Source organism: Aulonocara stuartgranti, assembly GCF_965226115.1.
Source record: "Aulonocara stuartgranti genome assembly, chromosome: 18".
NCBI classification, from domain to species: Eukaryota; Metazoa; Chordata; class Actinopteri; order Cichliformes; family Cichlidae; genus Aulonocara; species Aulonocara stuartgranti.
In genome coordinates, this window is record NC_138954.1 from 24,895,909 (window position 1) to 24,915,891 (window position 19,983).

The 19,983-nt window shown below is 42.0% G+C and overlaps 1 protein-coding gene across 3 annotated transcripts in view; it reads left to right on the forward strand.

Moving 5' to 3' along the window:
- Nucleotides 1-19,983, forward strand: part of LOC309693691 (polyamine-transporting ATPase 13A3-like) — a 31,681-nt gene that overhangs the window by 3,457 nt on the left and 8,241 nt on the right. For all 3 annotated transcript variants that reach the window (XM_082513149.1, XM_082513151.1, XM_082513150.1), the window contains exons 2-21: nt 182-251; nt 7,672-7,845; nt 7,979-8,158; nt 8,276-8,346; nt 9,092-9,175; nt 9,294-9,363; nt 9,452-9,586; nt 9,703-9,775; nt 9,884-10,015; nt 14,347-14,514; nt 14,630-14,787; nt 14,861-15,049; nt 15,853-15,914; nt 17,274-17,424; nt 17,576-17,698; nt 17,788-17,805; nt 18,046-18,196; nt 18,357-18,477; nt 19,120-19,244; nt 19,339-19,502. In XM_082513149.1, the coding sequence (XP_082369275.1) occupies nt 182-251; nt 7,672-7,845; nt 7,979-8,158; nt 8,276-8,346; nt 9,092-9,175; nt 9,294-9,363; nt 9,452-9,586; nt 9,703-9,775; nt 9,884-10,015; nt 14,347-14,514; nt 14,630-14,787; nt 14,861-15,049; nt 15,853-15,914; nt 17,274-17,424; nt 17,576-17,698; nt 17,788-17,805; nt 18,046-18,196; nt 18,357-18,477; nt 19,120-19,244; nt 19,339-19,502 (2,419 nt within the window). The remainder of the gene's footprint in view (nt 1-181; nt 252-7,671; nt 7,846-7,978; nt 8,159-8,275; nt 8,347-9,091; nt 9,176-9,293; nt 9,364-9,451; nt 9,587-9,702; nt 9,776-9,883; nt 10,016-14,346; nt 14,515-14,629; nt 14,788-14,860; nt 15,050-15,852; nt 15,915-17,273; nt 17,425-17,575; nt 17,699-17,787; nt 17,806-18,045; nt 18,197-18,356; nt 18,478-19,119; nt 19,245-19,338; nt 19,503-19,983) is intronic.

The window sequence follows — 19,983 nt, forward strand, 5'->3', positions numbered from 1 at the left end:
TTGCTATCTCTTGAGAGACTATAAAATGAAGTCATTTTATGCCCTTGACTGCTATTGAAGGACCTTTATCGACTACACAGAGTTGAAGAGATCCTTGATAGCTGAAGAGCTTCCACTAGTGATGACACACCTGCGGGGTATACAGTGGTGACAAGTTATACTTTTTTGCATTTCTTCGTAGTTTCGGGACTTCTGAGAAAATGAAGGCGAACGAGGTGAAGCTCATCAGCCCAGGCCTGGAGGATGAGATGGTGAGTATCATTTCAGTTATTTCACTTTTTGGTTTTCTCATATCATCTACTTTTGGCATGTAAATGCACCAGTGTGTGTAAGTATTGTGTAAAAGAAGAGTGAGTTTCAGTCAGATGGGTACAACTGTTTTTTGTTTTTTGTTGTTGTTGTTGTTCTAAAGGAAGCAGGTTGTGTTTACTACAGATGGACATCAGCCAATGGTCTGTGGACTTGGCGTGTTAAAGCCTCAACTGTGTTACTGTTGGCCCGTTGGTTTACTAGATCCAGAAGTTATAATATTTAGACATGTGGGTGGAGAGCTAAGTTATCACCTAACACTAGGAAGCCATAAACTATGGGCAAAACGCATGGACATGGCTAACTGGCGTTCAGTAACAGACCAATAAATACTTGGATGGTCTGAACCACTAAGCAGACAGTATTATTTGGCAGGCCATTGCATTAATCCAATATACTGATAGTTGTAACTCGCTACAAAGTAACATGTTTTTTGGTAATGCACTAACTGAATGCAATGTGATTACTGTATTAAAGTTGCAATTATGCCGGTACTTAAATTACAAAGGCTCTCCAGTTATCTGCACGTCAGGCAGGTAGAACTAAAACGGCATATTTTGTGTATCATTTTTGTCTGCTGGGCTACAGTCAGCTGATTTCAGTTAATGTGCAGAGAGCTGGAAAACCGGAGTGGTGTACAACATTTAAAGAGTGGAAATTTGGGCATTACCTTTTTTCTTTGCATGAGGGAACAAGAACACGATGCAGAAACAGTCGCATTATACTGACATCATCAGCTCCTTGCAAACATTAGACAGCATGCTAACACAGAGCTAGCTAATAACCCAGAGTGTTAACGCTGAATGTTTGCCTACGCCAAAACCAGCAGCCGCCTGAACCTCAACAGGTAACAAAAGCAGTGATTATCGCTATTTTTGAAATATAAATGTAGCATCCATTCCTACCTGTACGTGTTTCTGAGGTAGAATCACCATAGTGATCGCTTTCAAGATTCTTTGGGCTGGTTTACATTATTGCTTTGTGTTCAAGGATCGTGTGTGTGTGTGCGCGTGTGTGTGTGTGTGTGTGTGTGTGTGTGTGTGTGTGTGTGACTGGAAACTAGAGATGGCACGATACCACTTTTTTTATGTCCGATACCGATACCGATATCATAAGTTTGGATATCTGCCGATATCGATATGAATCCAATATAGTGTTTTTTAATCAACAAAACTGTTTTTTAAATATCTTGCTGCAAGTTCATACTCAAGTTTAAAACAACAACTACACTAAAGCTATTCTGTTAAACCTGTATGCAAAAAAAAAAAATTTCATAGTTCAGCAATACTGATCAATCTAATAAACTTAAACCTACACCATCCTCCCTATTCTGGTATTTTAAAGAGTACTTAGCATAAATATTAAGCAACCTAACTAATAGGGTTCCAACTCCCAGCAACAACAAAAATAAATAAATAAAAAATAGGGAACCACCCCTCACGCTCCACCTCATGATGCTTAATCGACATAATCAACCTTAATTTGATGCAGTGTGAAAAAAAATGCACAGAAATCAATTATTTTTCAAGAAATATTAAATAGATTCAACATCTTTCTTCAACAAAATTGCAGACTGCACAGATGGTACCTTCCCAAAGGAAAAAGTACTATAGCTTACTAGGGTATATTAGACTTAACAGTTACTATATACAATAATGGACTTCTATACATTTTACATCAGATTAAAACTTTGGGTGTAAGATTCAGATAAATATTAAATAATTAAAAGCTCGACATTTTAAATGAGAATAAGAAAGAAAAGTATGTCTTTGTGCCCCCTTTTCCCTGTTCATGCCCTATCGGCCCCCCTGGCTAAACTTTGCTAGATGCGCCCCTGCACAGTTACCAGCGTAGAAAGTAATATTAAATACATTCTAACAACAGCTGATCAAGCTTAAACGTGCTGCTGTTGTTCAGCCGCTGGTTTCCTCATTCTGGTGCAAAGTGGACCAAAAGCAAACTAGAGACACGGACTCGCGACAGAAAAGCCGATCAGCTGATCGTTAAGCAGTTTCATGATTGAAGTAGCAGCGAGAAGAGGCAGTCGCTCCATATATCGCTTGTTAAGCTTAACGCAGGAATGCTTTACAAACATTCAGAGATGGACTTACACACTTGCTTTACTTCTCTCGGGGATAATTTTGTCGGAGATGAAATGCCGGGTTGCTAGCGAAGCTCCAAATGCTATCCAGACCACCGACAGGTCCCGCATGCCACAGCCGCTCTATCACGTGATGCATACTGCTCCGACGTGCTAACGTTCTGAGGTGAGTTACGGCGTGTTGCAAGTTTTGTGAGGTGCTTTCGTGATATTTAATGGATCGGATTACATTTTTTATTTTTCTCCGATATCCGATCCAGTAATTTAGGTCAGTATCGGACCGATACCGATACATAATATCGGATCGGTCCATCTCTACTGGAAACTAAAGCTTATGTTGTTAACTGGTAATTATGTGAGAGTGCGAGTAATGCAAAAGGAATGTAGTGATTAGCAGAGGTGGCAAAAGTACAGAGATTTTGTATTTAAGTAGAAGTACAGATACTGTTTAAAAATACTCTAGTAAAAGTTGAAGTACTGATTCAACTTCTTTACTCAAGTATAAGTGAAAAAGTACAGGCTCTGGAATGTACTCGGAGTAAGAAAGTAGCTCTTTGAAGAACCTTTCTGCCAGCTGTTTCATGCAAAGTTTTCAGTTTAATTTTTATTTTTTGCCCATTTCTTCCACATTATCAGTGTGGTCACTGATTTTCCTTGCCGGTTTGAGCTGTGTTTTAGCTCAGTGAGATGAGCAGCCGTTCTCAGACTGCGAGGCCCGGGTTCAAATCCCGCTTATGGCAACATTTCTTTCAGTTAACAGTTAAACTTTTTTTTTTAAACACTTTTCAGCAGAAATTCTGCTCATTCACCGCTTTTCAGCGCAACGTTCTGCTTCTTTCCATCTTTTCTGCAGAAATTCTGCTCATTAAACTCTTTTCAACAAAATTTTTAGCCTTTTCACCTCTTATCAGCACAAATCTCAGCAGCTTCTGCTCATTTCAGCAGAATTGTCAGTCTCTCCACCTCTTCTTTGTGAGAATGAGTTTGGCTCAGTGAGCTGAGTAGCTGCCGTGAGACCAGAAGGGCCAGGTTCGAATCCTGCTCACGGCAAAAAAAAAATTTCAACACTTTTCAGAAAAAATTTCTCCGTCTTTACCCCTTTCAGTAGAATTTTTTGATTTTCACCACTTTTCAGCAAAACATTTCTGCTTCTTCACCTGTTTTCAGCAGAATTTTCAGTTTCTTCACCGCCATGCAACTTTTTGCAACTTTTCAACCTTTTCAGCTTTTTTCAGCATTAAGGCATCCACACAGCATTTTCGCAGGAAATGCAAATTTTTGTAGTTCTAATTGTAGTCAGCCTGAATCTGTTTAATAGAATATGAATTTAACCACAACCACAATAAATTCAAAATACACAACTTTATTCAACCAGATGTCAGCAGATGTTACTGATTTCCATCCTCGATACAGTACACAGTTTATGCTGTCTTTATATTAGACACTATAAAGTTGGTATGAAGGTGAATTCAGTGAATGGATCTCAGCATCATCATCTCTGCCACCCTTCATGTAACCTAACTCTGACCATGAAACCTTAGCCACTGTGCACCGGTCACACACTGTTCTTTACTTTAAACTCATCACAGTGCAGCAAACAAACCTGTTTATCCTGTGCTAACTTGCAGAGGATTTTCGTGTATCCTTTAAATAGCACAGTTAGTCTACCTCAGTTTGTTTTTCATATTGTGCAACCTGCTGCAAAACATCATAATGTGACATGTACAGACCCAGTATCTGATTTAAAAAAGGGGACTTACATGTAAGATTTACATTTCCAGTTAGTCAAACACCAATGAGCCATCCTTACCTTTAAATCTAACCTCTCTTCCTTTCCTGTCTTTGTCATCTTTCTCCATCTCTGAGTGAAGTTGGCTCTCTTTCTTTTCTCTCCTTGTGAAAACCAGCAGCTCGACCTTTAGTTAGCAGATAAACTGCACACAAACTGTTTGTGTGTTTGCTGATAGAAATGCTGTATTTGAAATTAGCTGCCATTTACAAAACATTACTGCCTTTATGCTCGCTCATCTTTCGTGGGGCTAGCTAGATGCTGAAGTACTGCAACTTCTGGACACCTGCAGTCATTCTGGTACTGTACCAAAAAAAAAGAAAACACGCCTCACTTTAATCCCTTTAACTTTACCAGGCAGTTTTTTTTACATCTTTAATCTCTTTTTATGGCACATCACTTGCCGAATAGTACTGGAACAGGATGGCCTTTCATGTGTTACTGTTTAGGCTCAAGTCGGTTTGATATCTGAAAGTCATGAAATAATAACTCTCCTCAAATGCCTTAAACCTAAGGTAATGAGTCTGTTTTGAAAATATAAGGATTAGAAAGTACAGATATTTGTTTAAAAACGTAGAGCGTAAAAATAAAAAGTTGTTTAAAAAAAAAAAAAAAAAACTCAAGTAAAGTACAGATACCTATGGAAGCCCGTTTCCGCCACTAAACCCCCCCCCCCCCCCCCAAAAAAAAACAAGTATCCATAGGTCAAAATTTCGAGTTATTTTCTCGAAATTTCGTGTTAGCTCTGCCAATCAGTAATCTAGGTGAATGAGGTCACTTTCTTGTTACCTGGAAGCATATGGCGCAGAGTAACGCGCACTATAACCGGATCGCAACAAATTGGCTCTTTCGCGAGTACGTTTGCTGATAGTAACGCCATGTGATTCAGCTAATAACACAAGGATTTCATCATTTTTGAAGCCACGCTGAAAATACTCAGCAATCTGTGGATTCATGACTGGATGTAATACTGGTAGCTTAGCTGTAGCATTTGTAGCTGAAGGTTTCAGCTTCCGGGTAACAAGGAAATGACATCATTCACATAGATTACTGATTGGCAGAGCTAACTTGAAATTTCGAGTTACTTTTCTCAAAATTTTGAGTTAATAAGTTGAAATTTTAAAAAATAACTCAAAATTTCAAGTTATGGATTTATTTATTTATTTATTTATTTATTTATTTTTTTTTTTACTTGCGGAAATGGGCTTCCATAGATACCTGAAATTTCTACTTAAGTACACTTAAAAAGTATTTGTACTTCGTTACTTCCCACCCCTATGATTAGTATTAACAATTTCTTTATACTGGGAGCAATTAAGTATGCATCCTTCTTAAAAAAGGTAACTAGTAATGGGGTGGGGGGTAATTGATACAGCATAGCTGCATTTTGTGTTGCGATATTGTATCGATATAGACACCAAAAAAATTTTTTTTTGTTAAATTAATTAAAATACGATGGAAAAACTACAAACTTAAACTCTGATAATTAAATACACTCAACAAAAATATAAACGCAACACCTTTGTTACTGCTCCCATTCCCCATGGGATGGACGTAGAGACCTAAAATTCATTCCAGATACACAATATAACCATCCCTCCCAAACAGTGGTCACAAATCAGTCCAAATGTGTGGTAGTGGGCACATCTGCTATATTGAGATAATCCATCCCACCTCACAGGTGTGCCACATCAGGATGCTGATCTGACATCACGAGTAGTGCACAGGTGTACCTCAGACTGCCCACAACAAAAGGCCACCCTGGAATGTGCAGTTTTTTTGCGCTATTGGGGGTCTGGGGACCCAGAACCGGTCAGTATCTGGTGTGACCACCATTTGCCTCATGCAGTGCAACACATCGTCGCATGGAGTCTATCAGATTGTCAATTGTGGCCTGTGGACGCCATCGAATGTGAGCATTTGCCCACACAAGTCTGTTACGGCGACGAGCTGGAGTCAGGTCAAGACCCCGATGAGGACGACGGGCATGCAGTTGAGCGTCCCTGAGACGGTTTCTGACAGTTTGTGCAGAAATTGTTTGGTTGTGCAAACCAATTGTTCCAGCAGCTGTCTGGGTGGCTGGTCTCAGACGATCTTGGAGGTGAACCTGCTGGATGTGGAGGTCCTGGGCTGGTGTGGTTACACGAGGTCTGCGGTTGTGAGGCTGGTTGGATGTGCTGCCATATTCTCTGAAACGCCTGTGGAGACGGCTTATGGTTGAGAAATGAACATTCAATGCACGGGCGACAGATCTGGTTGACATTCCTGCTGTCAGCATGCCAATTGCACGCTCCCTCATTGCTTGTGGCATCTGTGGCATTTTGCTGTGAGACAAAACTGCACATTCCAGGGTGGCCTTTTGTTGTGGGCAGTCTGAGGTACACCTGTGCACTACTCATGATGTCAGATCAGCATCCTGATGTGGCACACCTGTGAGGTGGGATGGATTATCTCAATATGGCAGATGTGCCCACTACCACACATTTGGACTGATTTGTGACCACTGTTTGGGAGGGATGGTTATATTGTGTATCTGGAATGAATTTTAGGTCTCTACGTCCATCCCATGGGGAATGGGAGCAGTAACAAAGGTGTTGCGTTTATATTTTTGTTGAGTGTATGAATTACTGTTAAATGTGAATTTCTTTTTATGTAGACAGCATTGATGTTCTTTTTTTTTTTTTCAGTGATTTGTCGCAGTTAATTGGTGTATTATCAGAAACAGATTGCACGTAATTACCATTCATTCACAGACTGATAGCAGACTGTCTTACATTTAAAGCAGGTTTTAAGGACAGTGTTGGTACGCTTGATGATCTCATTTTGCAGCCAAAAAATAACTGACGTGAGATAACTTTATCGTATTGCAACAAAACAGATACTGATAAAGTTTAACTTTGAGGACATAATTTGTAGTTGAACAACATATGTCACTGCAGTGCTCAGCAGGTCACACAATGTTAATAATCACAGTAATATTGTATTGTGGGTTGTCTACTGAGTCCCACCTCTAACTAGCTGTGCATTAACATATAAGATGTAAATCGGTGTTAGACTCCAGATTAGAATAAGTCACTAATATGTTTTTCCAATTCTCTTAGTATTTATTACACATTGAATATCTTTGATTTCAAATTCAGTTTCAGTTAGATGAAATAATGCAGGTTTTGTCCGTCCATCCCTGGTTTGAGACTGGGGGGAGGCACCAGCTTCAGGGGGGGGGGTCACAAGCTAGCGAGCTCCTTGTGCCGGTCCCAATCACAGATAAAAGGGTGGATTGCAAGAAGGATGCCATTCCTGATGCATTCCAGTGCACACCATCCACCTGCTTTGGGAAATACTTAGTAGAGAATCACTTGTCTATTAATTAATCTGTGGCTGAAATAAGTCCTTGAATCCAGCATATTACCAGGTGTTTTACAGACAAGAGACAACTACGCAGCCATGTTAACATGTTAGCGTATCTGTGCAGGAGGTGTCGGGTTACAGACCCTGTCTGTGGAAGATGATCCTGGTGGGCGCAGGTGTTATTTGCTCTGGTGGTCTCCTGCTGCTGCTCCTCTACTGGTTACCTGAGTGGGGTGTGAAGAGCACCTGTACTCACACCACGCTGAAGGACGCACACACAGTGCTGCTCAGGACAACGGTATGTGCTGTAGTTTAATATTGAAATGAAGCATTTTATTTCTGTGGCACACATACTGTTCCATACTGTGTCTGATAAATTTGGTGTGGCCTCACGAACAGGAAAACTGTGCTGCTTTATATTGTTACCTCAGGATGAGTTCAGACAGTGGTTTCGAGCCAAAGTGCATGTGATGTTGGCTCCTGGGAAGAAGCCCTTTGACAGTTTGGCTTCCCAGCCTGAAAGCCAGGTAACAAATGGAGACGGAGACCTTGGTGTCAGCGCTGTACACGAAGACTGCTACGGACAGTTTTCTCACAGGCAGCTGGTTCAGGTACTTTAGTATGAAGCCGTGTCTCCTGTTACCATTTGATAGTTTTCTAACTAACCCATTTTAAACAAATCTGTTTCACAGACTAAGTGTTTGGATTCTCCCCTCTCCCCCTCTCAGGTTCACTATTTCGTCCACCACAGCGCTCGATACTACTGGAATGATGTGATGCAGAACTTTGAATTATACAAGTAAGCATCCCACTGAGTATGTGTGCTGTAGTCTTGTGTTCAGAATATTTGATGTGCTACATGTATTACAGCTTTTTTTTTTTTTTTTTACAAATTCAGTTAAATTATATGAATATATAAATTTATATATATATATATAAATTATATATGCTATATATATTATATATGCTTTAAACGTAAAAGCGTGAGGAGGTGTAACAGAATAGTTTTTTTGTTGATTGCATAGTTTTTGCCAGGTTCTGCATGATCAGATACACACCGATAAGGCATAACATTATGACCACCTGCCTAATATTGTGTTGGTCCCCCTTTTGCTGCCAAAACAGCCCCCACCAAACAATGGATCCTTTAGGTCATGTAAGTTAGGAGGTGGGGTGTCCATGGGTCCGACTTGTTTCTCCTGCACATCCTGCATACATGAAGCAGTGACCCCTGCAGACCGAGAACGCCCCACGATAGCTGCAGCTTTGGAGATGCTCTGACTCAGTTGCCCAGCCATCACAATTTGGCCCTCGTCAGACTCTTAAATCTTCACACTTCCCAGATTTTCCAGCTTGTAACACATCACCTTTGAGGACAAAATGTTCACTTGCTTCCTAATACATCCCACCCACTCACAGCTGCCACGATGAAGAGATAATCAGTGTTATTCACTTCACCTGTCAGTGCTCATAATGTTATGCCCGGTCGGTGTGTGTGTTGCTCTGCTCAGCTGCAGTTGACATGAATTGTATTCATTTTCTAGAGGCCTGGAGGATGTGAATGTGAGCTGTGCAAGCCTTCACTCTGAGCACAGCTCTGGGCTTTCTAAAACATTACAAGACTACAGGTACATGCTGGGCTTTCTTACAGGCTGTTTTCTTAAGTTATTTGCTCATTTAAAAAAAAAAATGAAGAAGCAGCAGATGGATTTTTCATGATGGACAAATTGGATTCTTCTTTATCAGGAGGCTGTTTTTTGGGGAGAATGAGATTGCAGTGAGAGTGCCCTCTCTGTTAAAGCTTCTGGTAAAGGAGGTGAGTTTCAAGCTCTTGCATAACATATTTTCTTACAGCACATCTATCATTTCTTCTAATTCCCCCTGTTTGCATGTTTTTTTTTCAGGTCTTGAACCCATTTTACATCTTCCAGCTCTTCAGCATTATTCTCTGGAGCTTTGAAGATTATTATTATTATGCCTCAGCCATTGTTTTAATGTCCATCATTTCTATCGCTACCTCACTGTACACCATTAAAAAGGTGGGTCATGCCTGAGACGGCTCTGCTCTCGGTCACCCGTTTTCAACTGGTGACCGACTGGTGACTGGTTGTAATGTTCTGGTGCCTTTCAAGAGCTGTTTTTCTTCTCCTTTCAGCAATACGTCATGCTGCACGACATGGTGGCAGCCCACAGCGTGGTTCGTGTTTCTGTGTGCAGAGGGAATAAAGGCATGTTTTCATCTCTGATCATGACACACAGCTAATAGCTGCTTTGCCTTGTGACTGGCTACAGAGACAGTGTGTATCCAAAGTCTTCTTTCATGATCTTGACCACAGATATTGAACAGGCCATGTCAACGGAGCTCGTGCCCGGCGATGTCATCGCCATTCCAGCGAATGGGATGATAATGCCGTGCGACGCAGTGCTCGTCTGCGGAACCTGCATTGTGAACGAGAGCATGCTGACAGGTGAGACTGCTCTTCGCCGCGCTCGCCGTGGAGAAAAGTTACTACCGTTCTTCCAGGAATCAGTGGTTATCTCTCGTCACTTATCTCTTTACACTTTATGACTGTTCGTGAGAGGCAGCTGGTACTTCCGTCACTGCTACAATATATCAAAGATTAAGCTGGCTTTGATTTTTAGCTCGTCTAGCTGAAGGACTGATTAGCTTATGCCACGGCGAGGCGTTCTTTGCCCGTCCACAGTTCAGAAGAACTTAGGTCACATTTGTCATTTTACAGGGAATAACCTGATGAGCTATTATGTCATCATTACATTTTTTTTTTTTCTTCTTTTTTTTTTTTGCCCACATTGTCATACATTACTTTATTGTATCATCACTGGTCCTTTAAAACAAGTTCAGCAGGCTCTAACTTATGCAAAGTTCATCTGCTTTCCTTGAATGAATCCATAGATTTGGACATCATATCCTTCTCTGACCTTTTGCTCTCAGTTAGAAAGCTGTTAAGGCACCTCACACTTTGCTCAGTTTAAGATAATTTTACTCTGATTGGCTGGCGTTCACAAACAGGAGGTTTTTAAGAGCATGTGGGCGGGGCTTTGCAGTAGTCACATTAGAACGTAGAAGCTCGTCCTGAAAACATGGACCCAGATGTACCTGGATCCAAGGCAAGCATCTTCTAACATTTGCACATTATTGTTTACCAACTAAAGGAAAACACGCTAATATACTTTGAAATTGGACTTTTTCCACCCCAACCAGTGAGTAAACTAAAAGCATCGTCCAGTCTTTAATTAGCGCTACGATTCATGGTTTGGAAAAATTACAAAAGTTCAAAATGCCTTCCTTCTTCACATTTTCCAAAGCTGTCCAGCGAGGTGACTTGAAGCCAGGTGGACGCTGAAGCCTGCCTATATGTGAATGGGAATGATGCGAGCTCTGAGATGTTTTATTTTCTGCATCTCTAGTGTTCTCATTTTAAAAGTCAAGTCAAGTTTATTTATAGAGCACATTTAAAAACAACCAAGGCTGACCAAAGTGCTGTACAGTAAATACAGATAAAAATACAATAGAACACAATTTCGTAATAACACCTCGCTGATAAAAATAAAATAAAAATATATAAAACAAATAAATTAAACCTTTCTAAAAGCCAATGAAAAGAGGTGAGTTTTAAGAGCGGTTTTAAAAGTTTCTAGGCTTTTGGAGAGTCTGACGTGAGGAGGTAAACTGTTCCACAGTCTGGGTGCAGCCACAGCAAACGCCCTCTCTCCCTTTGTCTTTAATTTATACCTGGGAACATCTAAAAGCATCAGGTCGGCTGACCTCAAAGATCTCCTGGGGCGATAAGTTCTAAGGAGTTCTGACAGGTAAGAAGGTGCAGTGCCATTTAAAACCTTAAAAGCCAGCAATAAGATTTTAAAATCAATCCTAAAGGCAACTGGGAGCCAGTGGAGAGAGCAGAGAACCGGAGTGATGTGGTCTCTTTTTTTTTTTTGAACCGGTCAACAGGCGAGCGGCAGCGTTCTGCACCAGTTGAAGGCGATGTAGACAGGAACGATCTAGGCCAGCATAGAGGGAATTGCAGTAGTCTAGCCGTGAAGTAATAAAAGCATGGACCACTCTTTCTAGATCGTTCCTGCAAAGGTAAGACTTGACTTTGGCTAAAATCCGCAAATGATAAAAAGATCCCTTAACTACAGAGCTGATTTGTTTATCAAGTTTAAAAGCATTGTCAAAAATAACACCAAGACTCTTAATGGAAGAAGTGCAATCGGAGGTTAGGGGTCCCAAAAAGTCAAGAGAGAAGTTGGGATCTTTAGGAAGCCCAAACACAATGACTTCAGTTTTGCTTTCATTAAGGTGTAAGAAGTTAAGAGTCATCCAAGTCTTAATGTCAGACAAGCAGGAGAGTAGCGGCTGCAAAGAAACATTGCAGTTCAACCTCAGAGGGAGGTAGATCTGAATATCATCGGCAAAGATGTGGAAGGACACATTATGTTTACGGAGCACATCGCCCAGAGGGAGCAAGTACAGAATAAACAACAGGGGGCCTAGTATGGACCCCTGAGGTACGCCACAGGTTAAAGGAGCTCTGGGAGATGACAGTTCACCAAGGTGAACAGAAAAACTCCTATTATTCAAATAGGACTGGAAAAACTTTAAGACAGTGCCCTTTAAACCGACACAATGTTTTTTTTTTTTGTTTTTTTTTTGTTTTTTTTCTAAATGACATCAGAAACAGCAGTATGCGACATTACGTGATGGCAGAGCTTCAGTTCATCCTTTGTCATTTTTTTTTTTTTTTTTTTTTTTTTAATAAATAGGACAGGGGGAATGAATGAGAGAGAGAGGGGGAGAGAAAGAAAGAAAACCAAAGGGGAGAAGAGACGGTGAGAAGGGGGGGGAAGAGAGACAAAAAAAACCCAAAAAAACTCCTGGGTCACCTGTGTCTGGGGGTGGGCGTCCGGGTACACACCGGCTCACTCCTTGGCGGCCGCTTGTCGGGGCCTGGGGCCTGGGGCTCGCTCGGGCCCCTTTGGAGGTGGGGTGCCCCCGGCCTCTCGGCCTAGGGCTCGGTCACTCAGGCGCAGCTGGGGGCCGGCGGAGCTCACGGGCGCGTCACTGCAACTCCCCCTGACTTCTGCTCCGCGGCTGCTGGGCGAGCCCTCATCTGGGACTCTCCTCAGCTCTTACTGGGACAGTGGCGCGGCTGCCCCTCTGTTGGTCTTCCATGGTCTCTTGTGTTCTGGGGGCCTCTGGATGTCTGGAGTTTTGATCTCCTCCATACCCGCTTCACACCCTGGAGGACGGGGCTGTGGCCCCCCCACACTCCCTAGCAGATCATTACATGGAGAAACCTTTGGAATGCAAGCATGCTGATCCACACAGGTATGCACACATGGGTATTCACAGACGCGGACTAAAGCTTTCTTGGCTGCTGCCTCAAAGCACACTGTGCGCTGTCTATCTTGCGTGCTGCACAATATCGTTTATTACTTAGTAAATACTGATATCTATGACTAGCTAGTTTATTGTGATGGTGCTTTGTTTTCTCTATTATTATGTTGCTCTTTGTTGTTTGCTGTCTCCTCTGTTTGTTTTTGTTTGTTTGTTTGTTTGTTTGTTTTTTTCTCCATACAGGAAACCGACACAATGTTGAAGGCGGGATAGCAGTATGTTGTGATCAACAGTGTCGAAGGCTGCTGTCAGGTCCAGGGTTACTAAGACAGCAGCACAACCAGAGTCAACAGTTAAAAGCAAATCATTAAAAACTCTCAGAAGGGCGGTTTCTGTGCTATGCCGAGCTCTAAAACCAGACTGGAACTTCTCATAGAGATTGTTATTGTCAAGAAATAGCTGGAGCTGCGTGAGGGCAGTCATCTGTTTGCCTATCATCTGATAATAACATTTTTTACATCATAGAATTTTTATATTTGACGTTTGTTCCTTTTATTTATGTCTGCCTCGTTGTATTGCTAGGTGTTGTTTTTGTTTTATGACTATTTGTCATAAGTAAATATCCCATGTAATTAAGTACAGTCATGTGAAGAACGTTTTTCACATGACTGTAAACGGTCCTTTGAAAAACTAAGAATACACTATGATTCATTAGCCTGTAAAACCACTTTTGGCAGCAATAACTTATGTATGACACGTGTGTCTTACATCATTATGGGGGATTTTGGGCCACTTATTTCACAGTGTTTAGCTTTTTAACGTTTTTGGGCATCGAGATATGCATAGTTCTCCTGTTAAAGTCCTGCCGCAGCATTTCAGTAAGTTTGCGGTCTGGACTTTGCCAAGGCATTCGCAACACCCCAATTCTCTTCTTTTTAAGACATCTTGATGCAGATTTGCTGCTGTGTTTGGGATCGTTGTCCTGTTCAATGACTAGTTGTTAGACAGATGACATCACATTTGACTTATCACGAGTTTATGGTCGACTCAATAACTGCAGGGTGCCAGGTCGTGTGGATGTAAAACAAACCCGAATCATCACGCCTCTACCGCCGTGGTTGACAGTTTGTTTGAGCTCTCTGTGCTGATATGCACCAGACAAGGTGAAATGCAGACTTTGTTTTTCACGTGACTGTATGTTGAAAGCTGGATCCTGTCCACATATTGTGATGTCCTGGTAGCCATGGTTTTTGGCACCATTTGTTTTTTCCCCTCCTGTAGGTCACAATATGTGATGCCCTGGTGGTTAATTGAATAAATATTTTGCTGGGATTCTTCTGCAATATTTCAGTAAAAGCCATTCTGGTGTTCTGGTCTTCATTTCTGCATCTGTTCTTTTTGATATTTTCTTTTGATTATAAAAAAAATCTCTTTTAGGAGAGAGTGTGCCAGTCACCAAGACCAGTCTGCCCAGTGCTGGCGAGGAAGGAGCCAGGAGCTACAATATAGATGAGCATAAAAAACACACCCTCTACTGTGGTACCCACGTCATCCAGACCCGCTTCTACACCGGAGAACTGGTGAAAGCTGTTGTGGTGAGAACAGGTAAACTGGAGAGAGACGGACTGGGACCCACTGTGGTGGTTTAGCTTCTGCTTTAGACTGAGCACCCTCAAAAGGAAGAAAATAATCAGAGAGTATTACTTGTGTGTCTCCACAGGCTTTAGCACAGAGAAAGGCCAACTTGTGCGTTCTATTCTTTACCCTAAACCCACTGACTTCAAGCTGTACCACGACGCATACCTGTTCCTGTTGTGTCTTGTTGGGGTGGCAGGCATCGGCTTCATCTATACCATCGTCCTGAGCATCATGAACAAGGTATTACTGCTCTTTAAGAGGCTTATGAAGGTCTTCAGTGAGCTGAATCACAGTTGCTGTCTGTTCTCTCCAGGTCCCAGCTAAAACCATCATTACTGAATCTCTGGACATCGTGACCATTACCGTGCCCCCGGCCTTACCGGCCGCCATGACGGCCGGCATCGTTTACGCACAGCGGCGTCTGAAGCGCGTCGGCATCTTCTGCATCAGTCCACAGAGGATCAACATGTGCGGTCAGCTTAACGTGGTTTGCTTTGACAAGGTGAGTTAGAAAATGTAGAAGCTGAGGATCTGAAGTAGCTCAGAAATCAGTCCTCAGACAAAATGCATGGAAATTGGTTTTCAACACATTCAAACCCACTTCCAGTTCAAGCACAAGTTCTTTTTTTGAGAGTGAGTGCATGATTTAATGACCGTAAATGTCTCGAGGCAGAGCTGTGGTCGTGCAAATATGCTGTTTATTCATAGCACCGAGCTTTATGCACTCAAAAGAGTGATGCTGTACAAGTTTATAAGGACTTAGACGTATCTAAGCAGGCTGTGCTTGACATGTAATTTTCCTTTTGTTATCACGAGCACCCAGTGAGCACAATGAGAAACGGGTTGTAATGTTGTTAGTTTGAGAAAAGCATTCAAAGTTGATAAATTTGATTCATTATTCAGTGAAGTCTGTTTTTCCAGGCATTTTCCAACATTTTCTAGATTGTATAATTCATTAAGAGAAGGAACAAATTCATCAGTTCTGAAAATAAAAAGACACAGACTTTATTCATAGTTTGTTTGGTTGTAAAGGAGCTAAAGGTTGTTGTTGTTGGTTTTATTTATTTTTAACACTGACCTCAGTTGGTAGAAAGATTATGTACTAAACAGCTAAATGCTTCCACACAGACATGCTGGGTCACATCTTTGTCCTTGTTTTGTCCTTTGAGGAAGCTGCTTAGTCTTGTTCCGTTCCACTGTCTAGAATTATGGGCTGTTCAGATTGATTTCCTGCTCTTGCTGATGAGATGTACGAGGCCTGAGTTGGTAGCTTCGTAATAATGTGCAGTTTTTGTTTTCCCTCAGACTGGTACTCTGACCGAGGACGGTTTGGACCTGTGGGCCATTCACAGGGCTGAGGATGGCAGGTAGGAAGTGGCAACTTTGGGTTTATTGCCATTCGTGTGCATATTAAGATCAGAGCTCCGAGTATAACCAGAAACAAATAGGAACTGCTATAGCTCACCTCTTTGTGCAAGTAGCAAATATGCCAAAGGCAACTGCAGGTGCCTTAGTTCAACTTGCCCCTCAGTCATTTCCTGCATATTGCTCCCCCCCACTCCATCCATGCTTTACTGTCTAGTCTCTGTAAAGTTCTCTCAAAATAAAGACGGCACATACAAAACGGTATTGCATCACTGCATCATAGCTTTAAAATGCTTCATTTAGCGGCTTGTTGATTTATTGAATAACAAAGAATGCATCTGTATTTTACTGCTGTCCGCTAACAGTTTCTCTAATAATTTTGTCCTGACACATCTGAAGGAAAAGTAATTGTGTCTTCTTTGGTCATAGACTGTAAAATGGTAAATGGCCTGTATTTATATAGCGCTTTACTAGTCCCTAAGGACCCCAAAGTGCTTTACACATCCAGTCACCCACCCATTCACACACTGGTGATGGCAAGCTACATTGTAGCCACAGCTGCCCTGGGGCGCACTGACAGAGGCGAGGCTGCCGGACACTGGCGCCACCGGGCCCTCTGACCACCACCAGTAGGCAACGGGTGAAGTGTCTTGCCCAAGGACACAACGACCGAGACTGTCCAAGCCGGGGCTCAAACCGGCAACCTTTCAATTACAAGGCGAACGCCCAACTCTTGAGCCACGATCACCCCAAACTGTACATAGTAGATGGCAAGCAGAGGGCGTATCTGATCGTGAAAGTCTGAGGCTTTCGTACTCACAGTCGTGACAGTCGTACTCACTTTTGATTTTGACCTTGCTAAATCTTTTGTTGATGAGTTTATGGGCAAAGTCAATTATTTTAAATCTTGTTAAATATATAAAAAGTCTGTTTTTTTTTTTGTTGTTTTTTTGTTTTTGTTTTTTTTTTTTAGAAAATCTTTCTTTGGAGTAAAGCCGCGTATGCTTTAGGGTGTGGCTAACATGTTGCTACAGTAAAGATCCTGAGGACTGTTTCTCGGTTGAATCCACTCGATGCTAATTTCTTCTGATTTCAGAAAACCAACCAAACAACGTCCGCGCTTACATTAGTAGCCTGTGAACCAATAGTTCCATCTTTTATGTACAGTCTTTAACTTTGCCTCTATGAAACACTGGACAGAGAAATTTAGACCTTTACTATCAGGGCTTCTATTAACAGATTTGGAAATGTCACAGAAACTTTGTGTTGTTTTCTCACACAGTTATATAGAGTCACGATTTGCTTCTTTCGCACCTACAAAGAATCGAGTCGTTGAGTCAGACCTTCTCTCTTCACTGCAGCTTTTGTTCACCTGAGTCTGAGGCTGCTAAAGTCAGTCTTGTAAACACTACATTCGTGGCCTGCATGGCAACCTGCCACTCACTGACCAAAATAGAAGGAGAGCTCTCTGGAGACCCTTTGGACCTCAAGATGTTCAGCGCTACAGGCTGGGTAAGCAGAGATTTTGAGTGTTTAGCGTGGTTAGTTACTGATAGCCTGTAAGTGAAATCTCCAGCTCCAAGCTCCAGGAAAAAAAAAAACCTTTATTTACAGCAGCCTTGACTCAGTGATTCAAGGCAGAAAGGTGATGTTTTTGTTTTAGATCCTAGAAGAACCCACAGAGGAAGAAACCGCGCTCCACAATCCCATAATGCCCACAGTTGTACGCCCTCCAAAGCACATCGCCCCTGAAGCCCATCAGAGCAATCCACTACCTCAGAGCATGGTACCGTGACCTCCGTATGTTCATTGATGACTATAAATCAATGCCGGATTTTCCTAATATGACACATTTTGTTTTTTTTTCTTTTTCAGGAGCTTTCTGAATTATCTGTAAGTTGCCACTTCATGAAAACATCAATGTTTTTGTATTCACTTTGTTACTCAGTGTTAAATCTTGTAAATCTGACGTAGCTAACTGAAAATTATAGCCTAGCATGAAGCCTGGAAGCAGCTGTCAAACTGTCTTTGAATCACTTGTTATGAAGAGAATAAATCAACACATTTTTAGAATCGGAGCAATTTCCCCCCCCCCCCCCCCCCCAGTTCAAACATGTGACTTTTGCTCCTCAGGCCTGTGAGATGGGCATTGTGCGTCAGTTCCCCTTCTCCTCGGCGCTGCAGAGGATGAGCATGGTGGTCAGGAGGCTTGGGGCAAAACACATGGACGCCTTCTTAAAAGGGGCACCGGAGGTGGTGGCCAGCCTCTGCAGACAGCACACAAGTCAGACATGGGATGGTTATTTCCTCCCTTTTAATTTGACTTTGCTGTAAAGAAATACAAATGAATAAAATATGTCCTCCCTGTCCCACAAAATCATTTCTTATCTTGTCTCATGTTATATAATAAGGTCACACCAACATAGCTCTGACCTTCTGTTTAGTCCCACAGACGTTCACAGAGACTCTGGAGGCCTACACCAGGCAGGGCTTCAGGGTTATTGCCCTGGCACATCGTCAGCTAGAGTCCAAACTCTCCTGGCACAAAGTCCAGAGCCTCAGCAGGTACTGTACGCCCGTATCCTCAGATAATACTGCCCACAGTGCATGTGGATACTCCCACCCTGAAGAAAATGCTTGTAATGTGGTTTCTCATCTTGCTGATGACGCTTTTAGAAGCTCGAAACTGCTCTTAGAGTAACTTAGCTCAAAGTCCTTCTATTGCAGGGCAGAAAATGTCCTTGCTAAGTGAAACATGAGGAGGAAGGCTTGTTTGAGAGCTTTTATATTGGCAGTATTTGAAATGACTAGCAGTTTTGTCATCTGCCACAATGTCGTGCTGCCAAAAGGCACAAAACTGTTTGAGGCGACTGCAATATGAATGATTTATTAAGTGACTCTATGCTCAAAGACGTGCTCGCTGTACAGCAGCATATTAGTGTTTGTTTCCGGGTGTTTGGGGTCAGTGTGATAAAAGTAGGAAATCATTAACTAAACTTAAAAACAGGAAGAATGTTATGTAAGTGAGCTGAGCTCTTAAACTGCTTTGATGCAGCGATAACCTCAGATTTATGATGTCTAAAAGTCAGAAGTCACCGTGTGTCCCAGATTCATCCTGATATCTGTTTTTCTCTAAATGTGACTTTTTGTGGATTCCTTAAAAAATGGCAGCACAATTTATAGAAGTCTATGATTTTTCTCTCATAGGGACGTAATAGAGACCAACATGGAGTTCCTCGGTCTGATCATTATGCAGAACAAAATCAAACCAGAGACTGCTGGTGTTTTATGTGAATTACAGCGAGCCAACATACGCACATTGATGGTCACGGGTAATGCAGCTCAGTCAATTTGTCTTTTATTTGCGACGCAAATTCAAATGTTTGTGCCTCTCATTTCCCTCTTCTCCTCTGTATCTTCTGATAGGCGACAATATGTTGACGGCCATATCGGTGGCTCGAGACTGTGGAATGGTCCGTCCATGCGAGAAGGTCATAATAGCAGATGCTGGGCCTCCCAAAGATTTCCAGCCTGCGAGTATCACGTGGCATTACACTGAAAACCAAGCTCAGGCTGTTAAGGACAACGAGGTAAGAACCACCGAGTAATCCCCGGTTAGTGGACGGTACTGGGAAGAAGGTTTGAGCCAGCCCTTGTAGTTCTCCAGACTTCTTGAAGGATGTTCCAGAGCTCTTCGTTGGATGTTGACTGCCTTTTGTTCCTTTCTCTGCTTCATTAAAGTTTGAATGATCTCTCCATCAGATATGTTGACACTGATTTTCAGTCCAGTTCTTGTGTAATTTTCATACCTCAGCCTTTTCTCTTTGTTTCCCTTAAGAATGGCTTCTTGACAGTCACCCTTCCACTGAGACCATTTCTGATGAGGCTTCAGTGAACAGTGGATGGATCAACTGAAGGCCCATATTTATCTCTCAGATTCTGTGTCAGCTCTGTGCTGTTGTTTCTCAGACATGACTTTCAGATACTGTTTATTTTTAATGGTCTGCTATTTCTTCTTCTCTTTCCTCAAATCTTAAGGCAGGAATATCAAACTCATTTACATACAGCCCA